The sequence below is a fragment of the Bubalus bubalis genome, chromosome 16, assembly GCF_019923935.1.
Source record: "Bubalus bubalis isolate 160015118507 breed Murrah chromosome 16, NDDB_SH_1, whole genome shotgun sequence".
NCBI classification, from domain to species: Eukaryota; Metazoa; Chordata; class Mammalia; order Artiodactyla; family Bovidae; genus Bubalus; species Bubalus bubalis.
The window spans coordinates 56,336,343-56,356,025 of NC_059172.1; the positions used below are offsets into that span (position 1 = coordinate 56,336,343).

The 19,683-nt window shown below is 40.4% G+C and overlaps 2 protein-coding genes across 3 annotated transcripts in view; both read right to left on the reverse strand.

Moving 5' to 3' along the window:
- Positions 1–994: 994 nt before the first annotated feature.
- ATP5MG (ATP synthase membrane subunit g) lies at positions 995–9,000 on the reverse strand. The gene is made up of 3 exons (XM_025266812.2): positions 8,845–9,000; positions 2,637–2,797; positions 995–1,197 (listed from the first exon to the last, which is right to left on the reverse strand). The coding sequence occupies exons 1-3, from the start codon at positions 8,894–8,896 to the stop codon at positions 1,099–1,101; spliced, it is 312 nt and encodes a 103-aa protein (XP_025122597.1). The 5' UTR covers positions 8,897–9,000; the 3' UTR covers positions 995–1,098.
- A 2,036-nt stretch (positions 9,001–11,036) lies between these two features.
- UBE4A (ubiquitination factor E4A) overlaps positions 11,037–19,683 on the reverse strand; it is a 42,611-nt gene continuing 33,964 nt past the window's right edge. For both annotated transcript variants that reach the window (XM_006044695.4, XM_025266809.3), the window contains 4 exons: positions 17,538–17,718; positions 16,918–17,065; positions 15,681–15,838; positions 11,037–14,055 (listed from right to left, as the gene is read on the reverse strand). In XM_006044695.4, coding sequence (XP_006044757.1) covers positions 13,926–14,055; positions 15,681–15,838; positions 16,918–17,065; positions 17,538–17,718 — 617 coding nt within the window. In that variant the 3' untranslated portion in view covers positions 11,037–13,925. The remainder of the gene's footprint in view (positions 14,056–15,680; positions 15,839–16,917; positions 17,066–17,537; positions 17,719–19,683) is intronic.

Here is a 19,683-nt window from a genome sequence, read left to right on the forward strand (position 1 = left end):
CGTGTAGAGTTCTTGCCTATCATGAAGAAAAGCTGTGCCCTTTACTGGCTGAAGCAGCAGCGTTCTGAACCAGCTGGTGAATTTGGGATTGACTGGATAAAGGTTCAATACTGTTAAAGGATTAATACTATACTGTGAGCCATGCTTTTCCAACAGGCAATCATCTTTTGGTTATCAACAGCTGCTATTCCACATTGTGCAGTGGCTGCAAGAGAGTCACCACAGATTCAGAAATGTACCAGTGAGCTATTCATAGATGGTAAGAACCCCAGGAAATGCCAATGAATGATTAACTTATTCCCAATCCTCAATAAAATGGCTCAAGATGACAGACTTATACCAATCACTTACATTTATTTCAGGACATAATATACTATTTAGACCCAAGGACAGTACTAAATCATAACCCTGTTAAATACCTACAGGATATTTTATTTTTGCAAAGATAGGTCCTTAAAAACTGGACAGATTAATAATATAACAAATATCAAAACCAGATGAAAAATACATTATTGCTCTCATTCACTCTGTCCTAATGTTAAAGATGTTACAAAGATATACAGATTATCATCATGCTGTTCTTTTGGGAGCCTATATTCAAGCTGACAATAAGGTGTTGTCAAAGGGATCATTCTCTGATTTTTGCAAAGAAAAACAGCCCAAATTGTATTCTTAATGCTACATGATTTAACTGTATCATGCTTGGCACATGGTACTATTTCTCCTACTGGAGCAAGTTCTCATTTTCTCAAGGCCTTCCCCCCAGCTTTTCTAGAAATAAAGCTTAAATATCATTTATTTTAAGCTTTCAGAATAAAGTTAACCTCATTTATACAGGTACCAGGTTGGTGTACTCATATATATCTTTTCCAACTGCAGGCTAAGCAAAGGCATGCATTTAGAACTGTATTAATATATTAAAGCGAAAGACAAACCGACTTAATATCAAGAGAAATTGTGACCTTCCATGTAGTGTTTGATAGAGAAACACTGATTCTGACACATTGTCTTATTTTATTCAAATAGCAGTCTGCTCACACATGGTCCAAGAACACTTGAATAATAAAGCAAATATAATCACATGTTAAAAACTGGTCTTCAAACATCATAGCCAATGATGCCACGCTTGCCTATGATCTCGCCAACATAAAACCACATCCACACCTCAGTGGCCACCAAACCATTCAGTAGAGCTTCCTGAAAAAAGAAGTACAAATTTTAATGTACATTTTTTTTCTTATATATTTAAAACTATTATTTTCCAGGATTAAGTGACAGAGAATATAAGGTTGCTATTCAAATTAGAGGGCAGTTTTAGTCAAAGTCAAGAATTACTGATGTTAACTTTAACTGCTGAGAACCCTTGAACTTTCAATTATGTAAGGTAAGTAGTCCAGAGCTTATAAATTCTTTCAAAGCATTCTTTGAAGACCTGAACTGACTTAACCCTTTCATTATTAGTTTATGAGACACTTTATGAGCCCTGAAACAACCCACATCCTGGAAACAGCTGCCACATTTAGAAAGGGCATTCATATGAAAGGATGGCTATAGGAAGGCAAGTCTCTGAACAGACATTTCTGTCTGGCCAAAGAAAATCTGTTGCAAGATGAAGTATTCTCTCTTTCCCTTTAGACATCATTTTTATTCATTTATTATTTGGTTTAATTCTTTCCAAGTATTCAGCAGTTACTCAGTTTCACAGATGAGTGTTTTATTGCCCTAAGAGAAAATGTACACAGTTACAGAAAACAGTGTTTCATACAAGCAAAAATATGATCTTGAAACTCAAGTTGAAAAACAAAACCTTTCCACAACAAAATTGGGCCTTTTTCTTTTAGCACCTGGAAGTGAATTTTCCCCTTCAAATGAAACCAGAAATACTGGAAATCTCTTGAAAAACAAATATATTTTCTAGAATGCAGGTTCTAAAGCCAGCAATAATTTATTTAGGCTTTTTGTATCCTGTGCTTAGATCAAGCAAACATAAAATCCCAGTTCCAATTCTCTCTTTTTTGGGGGGATGGTGGTGGGGGGAGTGTGCCAAGAGGCATATGGGATCTTAGTTTCCTGATCAGGAATCGGACCTGTGCATCCGACACTGGGAGTATGGAGTTTTAACCACCAGTCTGCCAGGGAAGCCTGCCAATTCTAATTTTATGGTCTTTAGATTTCATCTCCACTTTTCATATCATATCATATGCTTCTAGGTTTTGGTATTTTTATGTCCCATGAGTGTTAGTTACCTGATTGTGATCTAGTCCAAGAAATCTTTTGGCCAAATTGGGGAAAGTTTTAGGACTACAGACAAAAAAGTACAGAATCAACAAAGCAAGTCATCCTATTTTAATGCACTAACCCCAAATAGGAAACAAAAAAAAGCTACCCAGTAAAAAAAACACTTCTTCATTATAAAATTATTAAGAATATAAGACATAAAACAGTCCAATTATTTCAACCCAGACGACAAAGTTAGAAAGGTAAATATCTTTCTCTGCAGTCAAAAAAGAGATCATCTCTCATTATGCTGGTCCCAGCCTCACTGAAAAATACATATATTAATCAAAACAATCAGAGAAATCCCAAGGGAAGACATTTTCTGTATGCACATACGTTTTCATTTAGCCCATAGTTACCTTAACAGTGAGCTGTTTGAAGCTACCGGTTTTAGCACTGTTGATAATTTTTTTCAAGCTCTGAATTGCTGTAGGGATCTCAGCAGGGGTTGGAGGAACCAGCTCAACCTTGGCATAGTACCAAAACGTGGCCAATCGAGGCTTCGAGTAAGTCACAGCAGCTGAAAAACAAAACAAAACAAAAAACCAGGATGAACTCACTAGAGACCGAAAGAAGCAGATGTGTGGGCTGGACACAAATATTTATTCATGCATCACATTCATTCACTGCTTATACCAAATGTGCACCCGGTGTGAAAAGTCAAAGCTGCTCCCTGGTAACCAGAGGCTTTTAAAGATACAGAACACCTGTGTCACAAGCCAGTTCAGTCAGGCAGGCATCTATAAGCACATCCAATTATGCCAGGACCTCACCAGTGGCCAGTACCAGAGTACTGGTACTTCATTTATTAATGGCAAATCTAGTTAACTACAAAGTTACTAGAAGTTGGATTCAAAAACAAGAAAAGAGCAGCAATGCAACCATATTTTCCTGTCGAGACAAAAAATTGGGGGGAAGTGGTGAAGGGGAAGGAAGAAACTAAGTAGAATGGCACCCTTAGGAATAAGATTAAAACTTGTCACAATATTGGCCACAAATCCAGATGGAACTATACCAATTAGTACCCATTTTGGGTATCCTCATCAATATGTGCTGGATTAACAAAAGCACAGCTGCTCTTCCTTCAAAATACCACAAGTAATAAAAATAAAACCTACATGTATTGTTAGGAACAGCCAAAACTTGAATCTGTTATTAAGCTGAAATTCCTCAGTAATAGTAAACAGTATTTACTATTGCAGGAAAAAAAAAGATTTTTAATGAGGTTAGATGGGAGACTATGGTAGTGATTCAGCAGGAGAAAGGTATTTCATATAAAAAATTACAAGACAGCATAATAAAAACTGCACAAATACATAAGCATCCATCAAGTGTCTGCTGTTCAAAGACTGATAATCCAAAGCTCCTGGCACTTCCCCTATTATTAACTGCCTGTATTTAGGTATTTCGCTACTCTTAAAATTACTATTTCCATCATCCTCTGGCTTAGGGCCATGGGTAAATCTTCAAGCAGACACAAAGCTCTAAGAGAGAATTCTAAATAGAACTGCCAATGCCTGTAAGATGGTGTTATCAAGGAGAACAAAGTCTTAACAGTCAACAAACTGTCTTTAAAATTATCTTCAACACACAGATATAATACTCTTAAAAAATACAAACAAATCAGTACAATGTATACAAACGCTGTACTTAAGTTAGTAAATTTGCTTCTCAGGGAGCATAGGTTAAAAAGTTTGAGACTGCTTTTACATGTATACAAGGGATGAACAAAAATAAGTCAACGAATGGTGGATGATGGCAGCTAGGTTTCTTACTAAAATAGAGGAGTTTTAGATGAGGGAAAAACATATCCAGTGGTACTGGATTAGAGTTGGAGACATTCAGTATGAATTCATGTTTAGTTAACATACAGGTGGATCGATATAGAAACAATTACAGTTGACCCTTCAACAACATGTGTTAGAACTGTGTGGGTCCACTTATATGTGGATGTTTTTCAATAAATATGTAATATGGTACTTCATAATCTGAGGTTAGTTGAATGAATGGATGTGCAACTGTGGATATGGAGGGCCAACTGTAAAGTTATATTAGGATTTTCAATTGCATGGGGGTCAGTGTCCCTAACCCCCATTGTTCAATGATCAAATGTGCGTGTCTACACACCCATGGGTGAGTATACAGATGGTCCCCAATTTCCCATGGTTCAATTTACAATGTGAAAGTGATACACAATCAGTAAAAATGAATCTTGAATTTTGATCATTTCCCAGGCTAGCCACAGTGGGTACCATACTTTCTTGTAATGCTATTTCAATGCTGGGTACTGGCAGCAAGCTGCAGTTGACAGTCAGTCATGTGTTATGAGGGTAAACAACCAGCACACAGTCATTCTGTTTTTTCACTTTCAATACAGTACTCAATAAATTACATAAGATAATCAGATTTTTTTTTTTTTTTTAATAAAAACAGGCCTTATGGTAGGGGATTCTGCTGAACTGTAGGCTAATCTAAGTATTCTGAGATTAAGGTAGGCTAGGCTAAGGTACCGGAGAAGGCAATGGCACCCCACTCCAGTACTCTTGCCTGGAAAATCCCATGGACGGAGGAGCCCGGTGGGCTGCTGTCCGTGGGGTCGCTAAGAGTTGGATACGCCTGAGCGACTTCACTTTCACTTTCATGCACTGGAGAAGGAAATGGCAACCCACTCCAGTGTTCTTGCCTGGAGACTCCCAGGGACAGGGGAGCCTGATGGGCTGCCGTCTATGGGGTCGCACAGAGTCGGACACGACTGAAGCGACTTAGCAGCCGCAGCAGGCTAAGTTACAATGTTTGGCGGAATAGGTGTAACACATGCATTTTCAACTTACAATATTCTCAACCTGTGATAATTTTACTGGCATGTAATTTTCTTATTAGTAGAGAAATACCTATATACAGATACTGCCTTGTCCACTGTCAGGGCCTACAGGCAATGATATTCTAGTACAGCCATCCCCCCTTATCTGTGATTTTGCTTTCTAGTTTTACTGTCTATAAATATTACATGGAAAATATCAGAAATAATCTCCAAGTTTTAAATTGTATGCCTTAGTAGTATGATGGAATCTCATGCTGTCCCTGCTCCATTCTAATGTGACATCACAACGCCTACATCATGCTCCCCACCTCATCCCATCACATACACATTATAAGATCTCACTCACAAGAAGGGTGAGTACAGTACAAAAAGATATTTTGAGAGAGACAGCCCATGTCCACATAACTTTTATTGCAGTGTTAGTCGCTCAGTCGTGTTTGACTCTTTTGTGACCCCATGCACTGTAGCCTGCCGTGCTCCTCTGTCCATGGTATTTCCCAGCAATACTGGAATGAGTTGCCATTTCCTTCTCCAGGGGATAATCCTGATCTAGGGATCGAACCCAGGTATCCCACACTGTAGGTGGATTCTTTACCTCCTGAGCCACAAGTGAATTCCTGTGGCTTGAAGCCCTGAAGCCCTTTATCACAGTATTTTATTATAATTGTTCTAGTTTATTATTGTTGTTAATCTCTTACTTTGCCTAATTTATAGATTAAAATTTATCATAGGTATTATAGGAAAAAACTAACATTCAGTACTATCTGTAGTTTTAGACATCTGTCGGAGGTCTTAGAACTTATATTCTGTGATTAACACAGTCGAGTAGCAAGGAACATACCCAGTATCTAGATCTTAGCTTCAAAATGCAATTGTCCAATAAAAGGAACTAGGGGTCCTTGGAGAAAGGGCAAATTCTAAGGCTGGGGCAGGAAATACATGAGTCTGGGAAATTTCGTGGCGGTCCAGATGTCAGGACTCAGTGCTTGATGGGGCCCAGGTTCAATCCCTGTAGGGTAATTAAGATCCTGCAGGTCATTTGGCATGGCAGGAGAAAAAGCCACAATTATCTCACAGTACTGGAAAGTACAGGGGGATGTCAAAGGGGCAGAAGTGCCAAACTGACAGGGTTCTCAATGGCCAAAGCTGGAACAACCTGAGCAACAAAATAAATAAGGTACTACTGGAGGTACAAGGTATGAAATAAATGTACCTGAGTCCATACAGTATGGACTGAACAAATATTAACTAATGGGGAACAGACATATCTTTCTCATAGAAGAAATTCTATTTAAATATATGTAGATATTCCCTCCTATAGGAGATAGAATCCTGACTCTGCCTCCCCCAATTTAGTTACTTTCTTCTAAAGAACAGAGTATGGAAAGGAAAAAATAGTACCTTTAGGAGAAACCTAGTGAAACTGCCTTAACCAAGTGGTGAGAGCTAACGGCACTAGTGAGCCCGTACAGATATCACTTGTTGATGCATCCTGACATGTGATTAGGGGGGCTTCACGTCTGTGGTATTCTTTCTCAAAATCCATAGCTCCATGGAGCTTCCCTGGGGGCTCAGTGATCAAGATGCCACGTTTCCTCTGCAGGGGGTGCAGGTCTCCCTGGTCTCGGAACTAAGATTCCCCCAAGCCACCAGGTACAGCCAAAAAAAGAAAAAGAGAAAAAAGAAAAAAAATCCATAGCTCCAGACTCATCATGACAAAAACACCAGACAAATCCAAATCGTGGAACATCCTTATAGGATAGATACCTAGACAGAGACCTACATAAATACCTTGAGACTGTCAAGGTCATGAAAGGTAAGGAAAGACTGGGAAACTGTCACATACACAGGAGACTAGGGAGACTGACAACTCATTGCACTGCAGTACCCTGGATTGGCTCCTGGAACATAAAGAGATTAACTGGTAAAGCTGGTGAAATCCAAATAAAGTCTCGAGTTTAGTTAAGTAGGAAAAAAAATAAAAACAAAAATCCCAGACTCTATGATCTTTTTTGGGGAAGTCTGATCAAAAAAATTACTTATTTTTGTAAGCTTCTTTGTCCTCCAGGAGAATTAACGTATAAAATCAGTAATTTTTTTAGACATTTAACATTAATACCACAGAGTTAAGTGACAAAGCAAAATGCAGCTCCACTTTAACATTCTGGCCCAGCTGAGTTCTCCTGAGTACTTCTGAAAGGATAACAATGTTTATCTTTAAATTATTCATAATAATAGAGGAAATGGTTGATATAGCTCACAATTAAAATTATCTTCACATTACTTTTATTTTTGTAAATTATTATTAAAATTAGTTTGCAATTCCCCAAGATGCTCCACCAAAAAGATGTGAAAGCCATGGAAAGTGAAAGTGAAGTCGCTCAGTCGTGTCTGATTCTTTGCGACCCAGTGGACTGTAGCTCACCAGGCTCCTCCGTCTATGGGATTCTCCAGGCAAAAATACTGGAGTGGGTTGCCATTGCCTTCTCCGGTGAAAGCCATGGAAGGAGGGTAAAAAATCCATCTGAAATTTGTGATTATAAATATTAGCCTCAAATCATCCATAAAGTCCAAATAATGAAGCCACTACTACTTCTCCTTGTATTATGTAAAAAAGTAGAGCTTTATCTTAGTCAAGTTGCAAATGTAAGTTCTTTGGTAAAGTGTGTAAACTGATAGTAATAGTAGTGGACCATGGGTTTCTGTAGGAGAGGATCAAGTATTTATAGTATCTGACACTGTCAGGCCTTCAGTAACTCATTGTTCCACTGCTGATGAAGAAAAGGGAGGAGACAATGAATAAGAAAATACCGACCGCAGTAAAATAGGTTCAAAAATTTACACGTATTAAAAAATTCATTCTATTTACTTTCATAATCAAATCTGAGCGAAAGCCATTCAGAGACCTGTGTTTCAAGCACTTACTAGAATACAGCACATACAGCACATCTAGCGAAGAAGCTTCCGTCTACTTAAGTGATCTCATTTGGGGGATAAAATGAATACCTTGCAGACAAATGAAATATTTACTGAGAAGACTACCATTCTGGGGTGTGACTATTCAGGGTTGTTCTCCAATACAGCGTTCCACCCGTGAAGGACGCATTCAGCTTTTTCAGAGTATCCCCACGAACGCTAAGCAGTGATAATAAACATTACTGTTTACACATATCCCTTCTGTGTTTACCGGAGCAGGAATACTCGACCGTAATGCTCAGTTCCACCTAAAAATTTCCTTAAAGGGGAAGCATTTCAGTATCTGGTCAAAATAAAAAGCAAAGGCAATGTTTCGAAGGTCATCCATCCTTAGAAATTCTGCAGCCTTCCAAATGCTCCAATGAGAAGCAGACAAGAGGATGGGACCGTATTTCCACGCTTTCACGTGTTTCTGTCCGCCGTCTCCCTCGCTCTCGCAAAAAAGCCATCCCTTCCGTATTCCTCCTCCTGGAGGTCGAAGGGCGTCATGGCGGCTGCAGATGGGCAACCCCGGCTGTCTACACATTCCCTCCCCTCACGGTCGCGGTCAGAGTTCAGAACCTCTGGGTAGCAGAGAGAACCCAAGCCGCAGGCCTGGCCAGCGGAAAGGTAGAAAAGAACCGTAAATCTGTCTTCTCCCTCACCCCCCCCCCCCCCCCCCCACCTTCAGGCCCGGCCAGCGGCGGCTCCCTCCAGCCGCTCGAGTCCTCTCCTCCGGCCCTCGCAGGCCTCCCCGGCTACCCGCGCCGGCTGGCTGACGCCCCGCTCACCGTTGACCAGCGCCGGGGCCTTTTCCGCGAGGTTACGGACAAACTGGGCCATGATCCTAGGACGGAGAGCCCGTCACCCCGACTGGCCGGCTGAATGTCACCCGCCTGGAAGGACCTGCCTCAGGACCCCGGTCCGCTTCCAAGGTCAGGCCTCCCCTTTCCGCGCCGGTACGAGATATTTAGGTGTCCCACTGTCTTTCCGGCATCCAGTGGGCCAGTTTCTTTTCTTTAGTCACAGAGGAGAAAGTGGGTACGAGAAGATGCGATCAGAGAGCACGTAAAATACAACGGAGTTCCGCGGAGAAGCAGGCATTTCTCTGGGCAGCCGCTCGCAGAGGTCCGGAAGGCCGGCGCGAGGAGGGAATGCGCATGCGCCGTGCGCCTCCCGGGCAGCCCGAGGCGCAGACCTCGGGTGTTTGGGGTGGGTCTGCAGCTTTTTTGAGAGAACGAGACGCGTTAGGGCCGGAAGGCATCGCTGCAGTTTTTTCTAGGCCAACGTACTCGTCTTACAAAGGCAGAGAGGGTCCTAGACCAGACCCGTAAAGTTAGGGGCGGAGCAGGCGCCACAACTTGTCACTTGACTCAGCCCATTGCCTTTAGTTGACCTTTTGTAATCCCGGTCTCCCTTGACTCCTGTATCAGGATTGGAATCCAGTTCCCCTAATTCCCTAACCAGCCGCAAGGAACTGTGCAGATACAAGGGACAAAATCACATTTACCTAGGGCCTCCAGTCTGTCAGCCTTTTTGGAATTTAAAGAAAGCCTGTGTGTTAGGTAGGCCTCACTTAAGACCGGCATTGGTAAATAAATGGCTACAGAGCTATTGAGTGGCAGCGTTGGGATTTGAAAAGGTGGCAATGGAAACAGAAGAGGCATTAGTACAGGATTATGTGTGGTGCTGATGTGGGAAGGTTTCTTAGAGAAGGGGATCCTTGGGTTGATATACAATGCAATAGCTATGTACTACAGAGCTGAACTTTGCGGTTAATATGACTGGAAGAAAAGATGCACGTAGGGATGTGACCTTCGATGAAGAAAATAGAATAAGTAATGTACCCGGGGAAGCGTAAATAGAAGTAAAACTCTGATTGATGGAATAGTTAGAGGTGAAATGAAAAATCAGAGTGCTATCAAGGAGTCAGGACAGTGCTTCAGCAAAGGAGTGATTCAGTTGCCTGGTACTCCAGAGAGGTAAAATTAAGAATTAGAAAATTAACGTAGCTATATAGAAACATTAACTAGAGCAGGTTCAAACAATTAGGATAGAAGCCAGAGTGAATGAGCGAAGAAATATGGCTATAAAGGGATAATGGTCAGAAAACCAAATATGAGTGATAGGAAATCAATGGAGATTGAAGATGGAGAAGTGGGATTGACAAGATTCTGAATGAGACCGGAAGTAAAGTTGGAGTGATTAGCCTTGGAGTCTTGGGGCCTTTTCCACAGATGGGATGATGAAGTTTGAAAGTGGAAATTCTGCAGGCTATGAAGTAGAAGGCAAGGTCATCCAAGTGTGAAGGGCAAGTGGGAGGGTGGGAGAAAATTTAAGAGGTTGAAATTTGGACTAGCTGTTGAAGTTAAGGACACACAGAAGGGTCGTTAGGGAACATTAGGGAGAAGTCTGGGGTTGTACCACTCTAAAGATGGTGTTATTTATCTCCAACAGTAGTCTGGCTGGGATACTGGAGCAGAGGGGAATGCTTGGGTTAATCTGGGCTGAGGTTTTGCATAGCAGGGGTACCGAAACAAGGGGCAAGAAAGTGGAACTTGATAGTGAATGATTAGAATGAAGGACCTGGGGAACTTCCCTGGTAGTCCAGTGGTTAAGACTCTGAGCTTCCAATGCAAGGGGCAAGGGTTCAATCCCTGGTTAGCAAATCAAGATCCCACATGCTGCAGTGTGGCCAAGGCAAAAAAAAAAAAAAAAAAAAAAAAAAGACCTGGGTTTTAGGCCAGATGAAAAAAAGTGAAGCCAAAAGTGATCTGCTTAGGAGGAAAAAACATGCCCCGAGACTCATCTGAAGATAACTCCAGGGTCCCGAGGCCTGGTAAGTCAGGTTAGGTCAGCCAGGCCAGACATTTGTTACCACTTTTTTAAAAAAGTAATGTTCAGAGCCGTGTAAGTTTTCAGAGGGATTTCTGAAACTGCTCCTAGATTTTTAATACTGTAATAAAGGAAATGATAACAAAGGTTTTAAGTTAGATGTTCATTTATTAAATACAGGCTTTGAACAAACACCCCCAGGCAAGTTTGACAAGAAGTAACCTTCCTGGAATGTTTCAAAATAGTTACGTTGATCAAGTTTTATTTCAATCAATCTTTTTGTCATTTTGTTCATTTTCTTTGTCTCCAGGTTCTTTTTCTTTTCCTGTTTACCAGTTAGAGCATGTGCATTATTTCCTCACATGACATCAACAGTGCAGCATCAGCCTCTGGCTTGTAAAGGCACCCAGTAGACTTATGCTCTGTGCAATGGCTGCTTAGCAACCAGCATCAAATAAAGTAATGAAGCTTTTGTAGAGTGTGATACCAAATAGCAACTGGCACCTTCACCTGCACCATTAAAAAAAAAAAACCTTTGAAGTTTCTTTCGGTTTTCACATATCCATTAAAAACTATATTAAAAACAAACAAATCCAGATTGCTTGATAAAGCCTACTTAAATAATTTTCCAAGTTTAGTATTACCCTCTTAGTAAGCAATACTAGAGCTGATTAAAGAGTCTTCATTTTTCTATCATACTCTAGCAAAGTCAACACATAAAGCTAGGTATGTCAGAAAGTCTGCTCTAATAGACTTAGAGCTTGCTTCTGAGTTCTAGACAACACCACCCCTCTTTAAGCTTCCAAGTGTCCATATGCACCATGTTGTACCAAGATGAGAATGTTTTAGTCTCATTTTTGGGATGTTCTTGAATTATGTCAAGGAAAGGAAAAAGGCACAGAGGACACTTGGTTTCCTTACCCATAGTGGCCTTAAGCTATGCACTTGCCTTTGTGATGAGTTTAAAGATATTCAGCAGCATTCATGGTGCCATAGCCACTCATAAAAAGTTTTAGGAAAAGAGCTTTAAAAAAAAAATTGCCAGAAAAGACTTACAATCTGAAGACTTAATACAGAAGTGGAATACAGACACAGATACAAGAGGCAGCATAAGGTTGTTAACTAGAAAGCTGCTGGGAACAGCTGCCTTCTGAGGTTTTGTGCCCGTTTTTTCCTTCCTTTCTCCTATAAAACTCTGGTCTTTTCCTCACTTCTTTTAAAAGTAAAAATATCCTATTTTATTGGGTTTAGAAGATAAATGCAAGTAGATTGAAGCTTATTTTATACAGTTCATTCTCAGAGAAGTAGAAGATAATAAATAGGAAATGAAGCTCATTTTCAGAAAATAAACAAATCCTGTCAACCTGTGCCTTAGAGGCCCAGGGAACACACTGATTTACTATCATACGTTCTAGTATTTGTGAGAGTCCTGGACTGCCTTTTTCATTTATAAGCACAGTGACAGGCAACATCCACTTTTTATCTAGTGTGGGATGCCCTCTAACTTCAGAGTTTCCTGCTGGAACCATCAAAAACACATCAAGGACTGCTTATAACAACTTGTATTGGATTACCATAAAACTACCATCTTATTTGAAAGAGGCTATGGTTAACAATAATGTCCTTGAAGTGAAGCAATGACCTCTACTTCTAGATCATATCACTCTTGTTAGTTGTATTTTCGGGTTTAGAGGGATACTGGTATAGACAGTCCATAGGGGAATGAGACTTACTCGGCATGTTAAGCTGCATGATTTAGTAGGGAGCTCAAGCTCAACTTGTAAAGTGAGGGGCCCATCCACCTGCTAAATAACTGTTTAGGGCTAAGTGGATATTTAAAATGGCTTGTGGACACGGTTGTGCTCAAATTCCTATTCTGTTAATTGATGACCTAAGGCTGAGTTAGAAGCAGCTCTTATCAGGTCATAAGTCCAACCGAACATGAACTATATACATTTTACAGTCTCAGAATTCTGTCTAGAGTAAATGTTAGTAAACACGGCCACATACTGCATACATCTTACCACGGAAGAGACAATATAAAGTGGTTCTCTGTATTACACTAGGCCAATATAAAAAAGTACATGGTGTGTGTGTGTAGCTATATATACACACACACTGAGATACACTGCTGATATTAGTGTCTTGAAATGACATGTCTCATGGTTATAATAATTGTTGCCTAACTTTTCTACACAAGCCTGGTCCTTAATTTCCAGTAAACAAAAAGGGCCCCAACAGCCTTCTTTTTTCACCTTGGAGTTTTCTGAATAAAGTGTCAAAACTGCAAATTTGTTCTCCCAATCCTCCTAAAAATATTATAGGGCTAAGTTTCCTGTGTAATGACAACTCCATGGAGGAGTGTTTGCCCTCCGAGGTATCTCTGAGTTAGAAGAGAACACAAAACTGAGAGCTACACACCGAAGTTGCGTAAGATTCCTATTTTCATCTCATCTGTCATCTTATTAAAAAAATCTACTCAAACATCAAGGTATCTGCTTTTATATAAAAAGTTATTCCGTAACAGTGTAGAGCTGTAACAAGGAAAGGGGCTGAAGTCTGGGTCATGAAGACTAGTAAGTACCTTGATAACACAGGACTTTCTGATACCAGCTGTCACTGAAATATGTGATATCATATACTTAAAAGCAGTGCTCACCAAAGATGTTTGAGCAGTTCTTGGAGAAGAAATAGTAAGGAGGTGGGAGGTTTTAATAGCTGAAGTTAATATAATTTAAGGAAGGAAAAGGGAGAAGGAACAGGAAGAGATAACAAAAGGTAAAAATTAGTGATTTCTAAATGTGGTGATGCTATAAGAAGTATAATTTCCTGTAAGCCAGGTGCATTGTAAAGTTCTTAGGAATTTTAATTATCATAATTTGAGCAAGAGCAGTTCTCTAATTCAGTAAAGAGGAAAAAAAAATAAAAATAAAAATAAAAGGCAAGAAAAAGGAAAGGAACAGAACCAGAAAGAGAGAAACCACAATTGTTTATCTACACTCTGGGGTTGGTTTTTGGTTTGCTTAGGTCATAGCATTTATTCAAGTTGCTCCTTCTGTTGTTGTTTCCTCTCTGCGAGCCACCGTTGGATTTTTTCTTTTAGTTCTGTGTTTGGCCGGATCTGGTCCATGGTGAGGGGACTACGGTTAAAGGGATCTGTTTGGTCACTGGGACAAAGAGAAAAAGGGAGACGGGGTTATTTCTGTAAGTTCTCACATCCTCAGCCAAAAACAGAACACCTGGGCATCTCACCCTGAGACTGAAGCTAGAGGGTATTACTCTGATTCTGAATCAAGTGCCAGCTTGAGGTTAGAAAGAATGAGATAAGAGAGAGAGTGATTCGGAAGAGGTTTCTTTGCAGATTATTTATTTACTTTGTCTCTCTGCTTAACAAACATTATCTCAACAATGCTCTTCAGATGGGGTGGGTGGGGGTGTGTGTGTGTGTGTGTGTGTGTGTGTGTGTGTATGTTAGCTGCTCAGTTGTGTCTGACTTTTTGTGACCCCATGAACTGTAGCTTGCCAGGCTCCTCTGTCCATGGAATTCTCCAGGCAAGAATACTGGAGTGGGTAGCCATTCCCTTCTCCAAGGGATCTTCCTGACCCAGGGATCGAACCTGTGGCTCCTGCATTGTACGCAGATGTTTTACCATCTGAGCCACCAGGGAAGCCCCACTCTTCAGATGGTATTTGATTCCATTTCCCTAAGACAGAGACCCTGTACAATCATGTCAGCATAAAGAGCTGTTTGGAGTTTTAGTGACAGACTCCTGAAACAGTATAAGACGTTAAAGGATAAAGCTTTGTAGACTGACACTTGATTTAGTTAACCGACTGCTCTTCAACTAATGCAGATTATGGCTTCCTCCCAGGTAAGATGATTTATAACATATTTTAAAGGCTAATATATCTTCTTTCTGTATTCTGAAGCCAAAATAAAAATATAAATTCTCAGTGACACTTTGGAAAAGACATACTGCCCAGCACAGCATCATGCATATAGTGAGTGCTTAATCACAAACCATCAAGCAAAACATCCTTTTTTCCAATATTTAAAAAATATTATTTCCCTAGATCTGGTCAGCTTATATAACTTCATTTTAAATAGGCAGAGTCTCTCAGGACCCATTTCTATCTAATGTTGTACTTAGAGAAGATAGGCTGAGGAAAACTTGAAGTCACCATGGCTGAGTCTAACAGCTGGAGCAGAATGTCGGTACACCCATATGATGAGTGTAAAACCTGAATTAAAAAAAAAAAAACCCAATAACCTGTCTTTTATATTTTTACAACTAAAAGTGAAAGTGAAGGTTGCTCAGTCGTGCCTGACTCTTTGCGATCCCATGGACTATACAGTCCATGGAATTCTCCAGGCCAGAATACTGGAGTGGGTAGCCTTTCCCTTTTCCAGGGGATCTTCCCAATCCAGGGATTGAACCCAGGTCTCCCACACACTGCAGGTGGATTCTTTACTAGCAGAGCCACAATTTCAAATCAACTTATACTCCAGGTTGACATATTTTCTAATAAATATTGATAGGAATTATTTCCTTGAGGAAGAAGAGGTAAGGTTAGCACCAGCATTTCTTAACAGAGTGTCTTATATCGGAGATGTTGACATCCTTAACAATCAAGTGATATACTTCCACCAAAATGCCTCCTCCACACAGCACGTTAATAAACAAACAATCTGGGGTACCTACTGGGTGCACAGTACTGCAGTGGGAGAAAAAGATGACAGCAGACAAAGGTACATGTGTACTCCTGAGGCTGCTTCTGGGGGCTGGCTCACCTGAGCAAATGTCTGGCAATGGTGGATCTGTCCACAGTCACTCTGGAGGACGGCAGCACCACAGGGTCAGACATCAGTGTGCTCATGATGGGGTCCAGGAACTCATCGCAGGCATCAGCATAGGTCTCCTCTTCCTGCTGTTGGAGGTCTGCTAGGGACTGAGCGTAAGAACCAGCCAGTTAGGGGGAATTAACAGAAGCAGCTGAGTTCAAAATGCTCCGTGATGATTCCCTAGTCTTAAGGGGTCATTAATAACCCTGTACAGAGATAGGAATAATTTTTAACTTTATGGTCTAAACAAGCCAAGATGGATATTATAGGAGCAAATTTAACATTTAGCCCCAACTCTGAATCTTCAGTTTGGCTCAGCTGCTAGTGGTCATGACTGGAAATGAGTTTAAGTGTTAACAGGGAACAAAACAAAACAAAACACCACAGACAACATCCATACTTCCGACAACAGCTCTGTTGTAAGGGGATGCGAGGTTGCAGGGGTTCTTATTTGCATAATTACAGAGCCATTCATGCAGTGTGTGTATGAAAAGCAGTTTCTGGTTTTAGGTACAAACAGGTGTAGGAATTTAAAAGTGCCTTCAGCATTTGATTCCTTCATGACGCTAGCTCCTCAGGGATCCATCTACCTAAGCTCTAGGCAAAGATGAAGCCCAATTCAATAAAAAAGTAACTCAATGAAGGGAAGACTGTTATCAATTAGGAAGGTTTTCCATTAGACTCTGCCATAATTTTTCCTTTTTCGTAATTGTTAATGAAGCTGCTTCCACCAAAGGAATTAGCTGAGTACAATATAGTATTTTAATGTTTAAAATGTATGGCTATTCCTATATAAGCCATTTACAGAGAACAGAGAAAAATCAATAAAAATCAATGACTAGAAACTACTAATCTTGAATTCTATTCTAAAAAGTTCTGCGTTAATATCACAGATTTTCAAATCTATTGGTAACCTTGTACAGAGAAGTTTTCATAAAAACAACCTATTAAAAATCTGTTAATTCTTTTAGCAGAAGCTTATTTTTCTGTGCTCCCCTTCATATTGAAAAGAATATTACTATTAAAGAATATGGTCGTTTTACTTATCGACTGGCCAGGAGGATTCATTCATTTATATTTTCTCAATACAATGCTTTTCCCCCATAAAGTTGGGTAAAAAGCAAAACAGCTGAGTTGACAACATGATTTTTATTGAACATGTTAATAAGCAAATTATCCTCCTCACCTTGATTCTCTCTGCTAAGTTGCTGAAAGCTACAATCATATTCCCAGGCTTATTTATTTTCTTCAGGACTCGGACTGTCTGTGCAAAGAGAGTTGGGGAATAGGAACGGCCATCCTTGGGCACAGTGGCACAGAAATTCTCCTCATCCCTGGAAGGTCAGAATCAGAAAGAAACTAAGCATCAGAGGGTAGATCAAAGAGGGCAATAACGGAGGGCTTGAGGAACAAAGTTCCCCATCACTTAGGTATCATGAATGTTCTTTTGTTATAGAATGATCTCTTCTAATTTTTAGGAAGGAAGTCTTATTAAGTATCCGGTGACCATAAAAATATACTGGTTTAAAAAAAAAAAGAAAAGTACTGCTTTTCCAAACAATGAAACAATTAGTAAAGTTTATCTTTGAACAGATCAAGGCAGAATACTGGAAATTCTAAATAACATCCCACAGGTCATACGAAATCTCATGATTTAAAACTGCAGAAGACTACTTAGTCAGCCAACTAGAAACAAATCTTTTCTACTTCCACATAATTACCAGCTAGTTATTTCATTCTATTAGTAAAACCCCCAGTTAAAACATGAGCAAACCCTCTGGCCTGCCCCATTTAAATTTTAGGTACCCAAGATTTAAGTAGATGGTGCAGATATCTGAAACGAGCTGCTGGGGTTTGAAGTCAAATTCACTGAAATCCTTGACTTTTAAGGCCCCCATCTTGGGGCCAACCAGGTGCTGCAGGAAGTAGTTCAGCATGGAGATGATGCGCTCGGCCAGGAAAGGATGCACAAAGAGGGACTTGATCTCTGGAAAAAAAGCCAAAGCCTGTGAAAACCCAATCCACTAGAAATCTTCAATTTACTGTGTCCTAGAGTTTTACTCGGAGAAGGCAATGGCACCCCACTCAAGTACTTTTGCCTGGAAAATCCCATGGATGGAGGAGCCTGGTAGGCTGCAGTCCATGGGGTCTCTAAGAGTTGGACACGACTGAGCGACTTCGCTTTCACTTTTCACTTTCATGCATTGGAGAAGGAAATGGCAACCCACTCCAGTGTTCTGGCCTGGAGAATCCCAGGGACAGGGGAGCCTGGTGGCTGCCATCTAGGGGGTCACACAGAGTCGGACACGACTGAAGTGACTTAGCATAGCATGGCATAGAGTTTTACTTAGAGACCTCTGGGGACTGCTTTTTTTGAAATACATTTTCACTGCAGTAATATTAGAAAATATTAGATAAGCAAAGCAAACAAAATACAAAAACAACCACTCAGAGTAAACACTAGTTACATTTTGCTAATATGTCCTAGCTTTTCTGTCCATATTTACACACATATACATTTTTAAAACAAAGTGATTATCATGTTATATATACTCTTTTTTCATTAACAGTATCATAAATATCTTACATTTATAGGTTCCTGTGCTGTCCAACATGGCAGCCACGAGCCACATGTGGCTATTTAAATTAACCACAACTAAGTAGAACACTCCAGTTTCTCAGGTACACTAGCCACATAGCAAGTGTTCAATGGTCACGTGTGGCCAGTAGCGGTGGTATTGGACAGTACAGAGTTACACATTTCTATCACATAAAGTCGGCTTCCCAGGTGGCTCAGTGGAAAAGAATCTGCCTCCTAAGCAGGAGAGGTGAGTTTGATCCCTGGGTTGGGAAGATCCCCTGGAAAAGGAAATGGCAACCTACTCTAGTATTCTTGGCTGGGAAATTCCATGGACAGAGGAGCCTTGTTGGCTACATTGGCAGTAAAGAGTTGGACATGACATAGCAAATAAACAACAATCATATAAGGTGCTACAGGACAGTGATGATTTATACCCTTAATGGCACCCCACTCCAGTACTCTTGCCTGGAAAATCCCATGGATGGAGGAGCCTGGTGGGCTGCAGCCCATGGGGTCACGAAGAGTCGGACACAACTGAGCGACTTCACTTTCACGTTTCACTTTCATGCATTGAAGAAGAAAATGGCAACCCACTCCAGTCTTCTTGCCTGGAGAGTCCCAGGGATGGGGGAGCCTGGTGGGCTGTGGGGTCGCACAGAGTCGGACACGACTGAAGCGACTTAGCAGCAGCAGCAGCAACAACCACCAATATGATTGCACCATGAATTATTTATTTACTCTGTCTTTGTTGCTGGATATTATGATTGTTTTAAATATTTTCCTGCTAAAAGTATTATACTAATTAATGAACTTCAGTGTGTATACATACACCTTTTAGACTTATTATATCCTATAACGAATTTGTAAGAAACTGACTGCTAGGTCACTAATTCCAAAATAATTACATACATGCCAAGTGCAACAAGCCAAGTAGAGTACAGCTTGTTTAGTATTGCTGGTTCTTAATTTTTCCATTTTAGTCATTATATACTGACTCTACTACTGGTGAGAGTTTAGTTCATATTCTTGTCCCTCTTCTCCTAATATAAATTTCCCTAATATATAAACAGATCTTTGGAGAAATAATTTAGATTTTTCATTAAGAGTGTGAAAATATCACTTACAACAGAGCCACACAGTATTCTAAAAATTATATAAAGTAATAATAATAATAATAAATATATATATATATATACACACACATATATACATACATACCTTTTTTTTTGCTGATCTAGCAAGATACTTGGAAAGGGGTGCATGGGCGGAGAGCAGGAGGGTAAGGGAACCCAGGACGGCTGCTCTGCCATGTGGCTCACAGTCTCAGGTTTTATGGTGATGAGATTAGTTCCTGGGTTTTCTCTGGCCCAT